Consider the following 8,047-nt stretch of genomic DNA (forward strand, 5'->3'; position numbering starts at 1 on the left):
GGTGCCAGAGACGCAGCCTGCCACAGACAGCACCTCCAGGCCCCTGCTCCAAGGCTGGACAGCATAAGTACCTAACAGGCCATTATCTATGTAATATCACTGCTGGAGGTAGTAGCACTTACAGGTTAAAGGGGAGAACCTAAAGATGGGGCTATTGAAAGCTACAGGGAAACAAAGAAACAAATAAAAATCATCTTGTTGTATCAGCTGGCTCCAGTGAGCAATCCTTCCTGTTGCTGGTGACCATGTAAATGTCTCTCTGTATAAATGAGATGTCACTTTTCCCAACAGGAATAAAAAGCTCATTAAATTATCACCACAGATGCACACACTACTACTTGAGTAGGGGCTGTAAATATTTACAAATTTACCTGTGAGTCACCTTCTCTTTGCACATTACTGCTGGCCTGTTTTCCAGAGTTTCTGGAACAAAAGAAGCCTGCCTGGAATTATTCTGATGTCAGTCCCTCAACAACAATTGATAAGCAGAAAGCCTTTTCCTTGTTCCATCCTCTTCCCCACATTTAATAAAAATGAGTTTGGGTTTATATTTCTCCTTTAATATATCAGCTAATCAAATGAATCACACAAGATAAATATTTACCAGTTCTGGGAAGAGAGATCTCATTTTGTAAGCTTATAGGAGCAAATGATGCTGAAACCTTTGAGAGACATTGTGGCTTAACTCCTGTTTTGAAAACACATAGGTTCTTTTAAATTCATATTTCACAACAGAATTTGTATTATTATAGCCACATTTTAAATGCAGAACACTTATAATTACTTAAGTTGTAATAATAATATGATGTCAGAACATGCTTTGAGAGAAGTCTGAAGGAAAATATCCCAACTGTGAATAGTGGTCTCTGACAGAGAGAGCAGACTTTCACTTTCAACATTATTTATTACTATGTATTATTTTTATTCTGAGGAAAAGAAGCAATTTTTTATGTTTTTATTGATTTCTTTTAGAGAGAGAGAGGAAGGGAGAAAGATACAGAGATAGAAACATTGATGAGAGAGAAACATCTATTGGCTGCCTCCTGCACGTCTGCAACCCAGGCATGTGCCCTGACCAGGAATCAAACCAGACACCTTTTGGTTCACAGGTTGACGCTCAATCACTGAGCCACACCAGCCAGGCTAAAGAGTTTTTGAAGTAGGAAAACATTGAGACATTCAAAGATAATAGAAAGGGACAAAGAGCTGCCTTTCTTCAAATATCTGTATGTCTTTGAAGCCCGCAAATCAATAACAAAAACACCATTTCACAAAACCTTTGACCCCTTTCTTCAGGGTCAAAGAGAAGTTTTAAACCATTGGCCTGAAACGGTTGTTGTCACGCGCATACACGGACTGGCGTGAACAGCAGTCAGGATCTTTTGAGCTCAAAGACAAATTTCTATAGCACAACCAGTCTTCTGTCCATCCCCCACACCTGGAGAGGAGGAGGGATTTCCAGAAGCCTTAGATTTAGAATTCTTTTTAAATGAAAGCAAGAAAGCTCTGATGGTTACTTACAAAAAAGAAACTATTCCATTTTGTTCAATATTTATCTTAGAGTGCTGAGAACAGAAAGTCCACTGAATCATAATTGCCAACATTCATTGAGCTCTTCCTGCATGCAGGACACCTCGTTTAATCTTCACGGCAGGCACATGAAGTAATATACTGTTGTCTACCCATGTACCTGTGAGAATGCCCAAGCTCAGAGAAGTTTCCCTAGGTCAGCTAGCTTGGAAGTGGGAGCTAGGAGCAATCCAGACAGACAACCTATGTTCATATCTCCTACTCCATCATGCTAACAAATCAGTGATTTCAATGGCAATGGTTGACACTACATTTAGTGGTCCAAAAAGGTATATATACATGTTTAATTTCTCCTACGTACACTTGCTCTACAGGCTAGCCTTTCACTTTAATGAAATACACTTCAAAATCTTTCCAGTGTATTCTGGACTTCTGTCAAGTTAAAAGTTAACATCTGGGTGAATTTTTGTTTAACATTTTTTTAAAAATTGGGGGAGGGGGGTACTCCTCACCCGAGGATATTTTTTCCATTGATTTTTACAGAGAGTGGGAGGGGGAGGGAGAGACAGAGAAACATCGATGTGAGAGTGACACATCAATTGGTTTGAGGGAGAGACAGAGAAACATCGATGTAAGAGTGACACATCAATTGGTTGCTTCCTGCACGCACCTGCACCCAAGGTATGTGCCCCTGAGCAGAATTGAACCCGAGACCCTTTAGTCCACAAGCCAACACTCTAACCACTGAGCACACCGGCTAGGACCTTAAAATATTTTTTATCAGGAACCATAATCCTTTTCCAAGTATGTAAAGAACCACTTACATTATTCATCCAAATTGAGTAAATGGATGCTTAAACAGACTTGAAAACTATTTCTACCCAAAGGTTGAATCATCTGTCAACTGCAAGGCTGACAAGGAAAGGTACTGATGTCTGTGTATCTTTTCATTTTAAACAATATTTACACAGTCTAGTGTTTCTCTGAACAAGAAGACTGAGGTAGCCGGTACATGAAAGCTCCATCACTATGGCAACTAGAAATGGCAATGATTGCACAGTGATTCATCATGTTCCCCAAATAGAAACTGTGCCAGGGACAGACAAATACTCAAAGCCACGCTTCATTGGGAGAAAAATCCAGTTAAAGAATAACCTGGGGCTGATAGTTGTTTTTAAGTGTTTATCAAACGTTTACACTTTTATGCTAGAAAATCTATTTTAATATTAACTTCAGTTCAGAGAAGTACTTAATGTCTTCTAAAGAAATGTCCTTGAAGTCACTCATTCACTCACTCCACTAATTACTATTTGCACAAAGTAGATGTCCTCTGCGGTAGGTAGATGTCCTCTGCTGGGGCACACCGATCGGAGCAAGATAAGCCTCACTGAGCTTCCAGTTTGACTAATAAGCAAATAGGCAACAAGGAGATGGTCAGATACGCAGTTTGCTGCCTGACGTACAGAGTGCTCTGGAAGTCGCACGTGACTTCCCAGAGGAAGAGGTGGCTAAGCTGAGACCTGATGCAGGAGCATGACCTGCCCATCAAAGCAGGGCAGGGAGGTGTGCAGGCCTCAGGGGAGTTCCAGGCAGAGGGAGCAGAAGACGTTAAGGTCTGAAGAGTAGAAAGCAGAGCACCTATGGAACCAAAATATTCTGAGTGGCTAAAACATGGACCCTAGCATGGTGGTGGAGAGAAAATGAAAATGGAGAGATGGGGGAGGGCACAAAGTGAGGGGGTTTGTACCTAAAGGCCCAGCAATGACAAAGAGTGAACTATTGCTACATGTGCACTATGGGTTAATACCATAGACACAATGTAAATCAAAAGAAGCCACACACAAAAGAGTACATATTGTATGATCCCATTTACATGAAATCCAAAACCAGGCAAAACTAATCAATGACAACAGAGATCCACAAATGGGAGAGGGTCTGACTCTGAACAGGACATGAAAAGTGTGCTGGAAATGTTCTACATCTTCACCTGGGCAGTGGTTAAACTGGCTGTGCATAGACACAAATCTGTCAAGTTTACACTTATGATTTGTTCCTGTGGCCTTAAACAAGTTATGGCTTAATAAAAAGAGTGGGAATCAAATGAGCAAAAGTAATAGCTAAGTATTTAACAAAATAAATGACTTCCTGCCGAAACCGGTTTGGCTCAGTGCATAGAGCGTCGGCCTGCGGACTGAAAGGTCCCGGGTTTGATTCCGGTCAAGGGCATGTACCTGGGTTGCGGGCACATCCCCAGTGGGAGATGTGCAGGAGGCAGCTGATCGATGTTTCTTTCTCATCGATGTTTCTGGCTCTCTATCTCTCTCCCTTCTTCTCTGTAAAAAATCAATAAAATATATTTGAAAAATAAAAAATAAAAATAAATAAATGACTTCCTATATTGGAAAAACATCTGCTTATACAAATCAAAAGGATCAAGGATTGCTATAAAAATATAATAAAGAGCCCTAACCGGTTTGGCTCAGCGGATAGAGCGTCGGCCTGTGGACTCAAGGGTCCCAGGTTCGATTCCAGTCAAGGGCATGTACCTTGGTTGCGGGCACATCCCCAGTAGGGGGCGTGCAAGAGGCAGCTGATCGATGTTTCTAACTCTCTATCCCTCTTCCCTCCTCTCTGTAAAAAAATCAATAAAATCTATTTAAAAAAAATAAAAAAAATAAAATAAAATAAAATAAAAAAAATAAAAAGATATTTATAATTTTTAAGATAAGGGAAACATTTTTTGTACCAGTCTTTATGTATTTATTCACACACTTGATAAAATACATAGTTAGGCCCTAGCTGGTTTGTCTCTCAGTGGATAGTGTCGGCCTATGGACTGAAGAGACCCAGGTTCGATTCCGGCCAAGGTCACATGCCCAGGTTGCTAAGAGCAAAGAGCGTTTCAAGAAAGAGGGCATGATCCACAGTACCAAATCCTGCTACTCAAGGAAAATGAAGACAAAAAAAGCAACCATTGGATTTGGCAGCCAAGAAGTCCTTGGTGACTATTACAAAAGCAATTTCCAAGAAAGGTGAGGAGGAAGTCAGACTGGGAAAACTGGGCAGAAGAGAAGTAGAGAAATCAATTGTGAACTTCTTTTTCAGAAAGTTTGGCTCTAAAGCAGCGGTTCTCAACCTGTGGGTTGAAACCCCTTTGGGGGTCGAACGACCCTTTCACAGGGGTCGCCTAAGACCATCGGAAAACACATATATAATTACATATTGTTTTTGTGATTAATCACTATGCTTTAATTATGTTAATTTATAACAATGAAAATACATCCTGCATATCAGATATTTACATTACGATTCATAACAGTAGCAAAATTACAGTTATGAAGTAGCAACGAAAATAATTTTATGGTTGGGGTTCACCACAACATGAGGAACTGTATTAAAGGGTCACGGCATTAGGAAGGTTGAGAACCACTGCTCTAAAGGGAAGGAGAGGAGCAGGAGGAAGATAGGTTAAGGAAGGATTTTAGTTTGTTAGTATTTTTTTTCAAGTTAAGATATACATAAGCATTTATGTCTAAATTTATGATAATGGATTTTAAATTATCATAAATGAAAAAACTAAAGTGTAAATACATTATCATACATATGGACATGTAGCATATGTGGACATGTTCAGGTACCGGAAATGAAGAAAACACAGCAAAGTTCTCATCAACTCAACCATCTGGTTACTAATGTGCTTAAGTTATGTTAACACTCCAATGCTGGTGAAATAAGGCATAAACTGGACACATTTTAAACCATGAAGCAGCACATTACAGCAGAAAGAAAAATGGATGTTCAATAACTACCATTAGAGGAAAGACTCTACACTCTTCCCTCCCCTCCTACCATTCAATAGTACAAAAACATTCTTTGGCATTGAACAAAAGAATAAGTTTGAGAGTAATAGAGAAAAGAAAATTAAGTTACAATGGCTTTTTAGTTCTATATGCTATTCATTTCCATGAGAAACAGCTATTAAATACCTACCTGCTTGGGAATTTTCAGGATGCTTGTCGGGATGACATTCCAGGGCTCTGACCTTAAATTCTGCTAGGATCTGTTCCACCTAAAACAAAAATCAATGTTTAAAATAAAGAGTCCAGATTATATGCCATGAAGGAAGAACTTGGACATCAGTCCTTCCCAAAACAGCCATGGTCAACACAACTTTTCATTTTGATCTTTATATTTGTATTTTGACTTTTTTACTATAAGAAATAATTTCCTTAATTACACAATTCAGAAAGCATCCAATAATAGCCCCTATTCAAATAGTGGTTTGTGATGACAATTTAACTTGTTGATGGCCCAAGACATCTATGAGCTCAATATATTTGTCAAAAATGGTCAGATAGGTTTATTCTAAGAATGTATACAGGTCCTACATCTGAGTTCTTTAAGATACTTAGCCACCATTCATTATTCAGGGATGACTGTCCAGTTTATAAATTATCCATTATAAAGTTCCTTCTTCCTGTCTTTTGGCCCTTTTCAGTTTTATTAAGAATTTCACAATTTTTTTTTTAAGGACATAGCCCTGGCTGGCTTGGCTCAGTGGATAGAGCGTCGACCTGCAGACTGAAGGGTCCCAGGTTCGACTCCAGTCAAGGGCACATGCCTGGGTTGCGGGCTTGATCCCCAGTAGGGGGTGTGCAGGAGGCAGCCGATCAATGATTCTCTCTCATCATTGATGTTTCTATCTCTCTCCCTCTCTCTTCCTTTCTGAAATCAATAAAAATACATTTAAAAAAATAAAAAGGACATAACTCAAACCTGATCATTTCGCTACCAATTAACAGCTTGGTTAGAGACTTTGACTAGGAAAACAGAAACTCCAGCCCAAACTAGAATTATGTTTAGGGCCATCTATGATTTAATTTAATCCCTAGTATCAGAAATAATCAACATTTGGCTTTATTTAATATAACTGCAATGACAGCAGCAGGAGACAATAGTGGTTATGTGGCTCTGGAATCTAACAGTTTAGTTTTTTTTTTTTTCACTTAAATGTTTTGTTTTAATAAATAAAGCATCATGGCTTAGATTTTAAATCACATTTACAGATAAGGAGCATTTCTAAGCCCAAACAGGTGACAGTGAAGCTACTACTGCTGGAAGGAATGCATGCCCCACATGTATGTTAAGCCTAAAGAGCAGAGACTTACCAGCAGAGCACACCATACACATAACCTCTAGACTAGATAACTAGAAGCAGAGGAAGAACACAAGTTTGGGTAAAGTCCATGCAACAACTACCTGATTTCTTCACCTTCATGCTGCAGAACCAACTGAAAGTTGTGTTACTTTTAGATAAGCTAGAAGTAGGTTCCCTTATCATATTAAATGAAACTTTCTCCCATTTTTAACAATTAGGTTAAGGGCATTAGTATAGAAGGATATCCACGAGTAAATACAGAGTATTAGAATAGCAAAGAGGAAGCTACCTAGATCACCTTGTTTCTTCAAATATCAGAAACTTCTACATCACAGCAGTGCATGAATTCCACCTCCCAAAGGCTTAGTCCAATAACTTTCTTCTTTTCCTTGTTAAGCAACTACTGAGAACCTCTTAGAATAACAGGAAGATATAGACTTCCTATTAAGAACTGTAATCAATTGTTTCCTCTTCCTGTTGCTCCCTTTAAACCATCAGTCACCATTACCTGCTTATACAGCAAAGAAAATTGAGAATAACTTGTTTTTCAATTTTAAAATATTAAATATTCTAAAGACCCTAGCAAGAATTTTATAATTAACAAGTAATTTATGAATACTCATAATCACACTTTGAAAAAAAAATCTAGCAATACAGATAAAAATTAAAAGCTCCTTGCCCTAACCGGTTTGGCTCAGTGGATAGAGCGTCGGCCTGCGGACTGAAAGGTCCCAGGTTCGATTCCCGTCAGGGGCATGTACCTTGGTTGCAGGCACATCCCCAGTGGGGGGTGTGCAGGAGGCAGCTGATCGATGTTTCTCTCTCATCGATGTTTCTGGCTCTCTATCCCTCTCCCTTCCTCTCTGTAAAAAAATCAATAAAATATATTTTAAAAAAAAGAAAAAAGAAAAGCTCCTTTACCCTCCTTCTCTCAAGATAAAAGGTTACATCCTTCAAGGCACATTTTTTACATATATATGTATATATCTTGAGGGGGGGTTAATAAATGGATAAAATCATACTTATCTATCAACGGTAGAAATTTTGGGTTTTTATTGTTGTTTTATTTTTTTATTCCAATCCCATTAGGAATCATTCTGCTATTAGCCCTTGGAAGCAAATAGTTAAAATAGTTAATTCTCCATAGTGCTAATGTGTATGATTGTTTCTTCTTTATATGTATACTAGAGGCCTGGTGCACAATAATTTGTGCACTCGGGGGGGTCCCTCAGCCCGGCCTGTGCTCTCTCGCAGTCTGGGACCCCTCAGAGGATGTCCACCTGCTGGCTTAGGCCCGCTCCCTGGGGGAACGGGCCCAAGCTGGCAGTCAGACATCCCTCTGGCAGCCCGGCAGCCCTC

The 8,047-nt window shown here is 39.3% G+C and overlaps 1 protein-coding gene across 2 annotated transcripts in view; it reads right to left on the reverse strand.

Annotated features, from left to right (window-relative positions):
* Positions 1-8,047, reverse strand: part of DNAJC12 (DnaJ (Hsp40) homolog, subfamily C, member 12) — a 40,750-nt gene that overhangs the window by 21,939 nt on the left and 10,764 nt on the right. For both annotated transcript variants that reach the window (XM_005876778.2, XM_014548169.1), the window contains one exon: positions 5,521-5,599. In XM_005876778.2, the coding sequence (XP_005876840.1) occupies positions 5,521-5,599 (79 nt within the window). The remainder of the gene's footprint in view (positions 1-5,520; positions 5,600-8,047) is intronic.

The sequence above is a fragment of the Myotis brandtii genome, unplaced genomic scaffold, assembly GCF_000412655.1.
Source record: "Myotis brandtii unplaced genomic scaffold, ASM41265v1 scaffold499, whole genome shotgun sequence".
NCBI classification, from domain to species: Eukaryota; Metazoa; Chordata; class Mammalia; order Chiroptera; family Vespertilionidae; genus Myotis; species Myotis brandtii.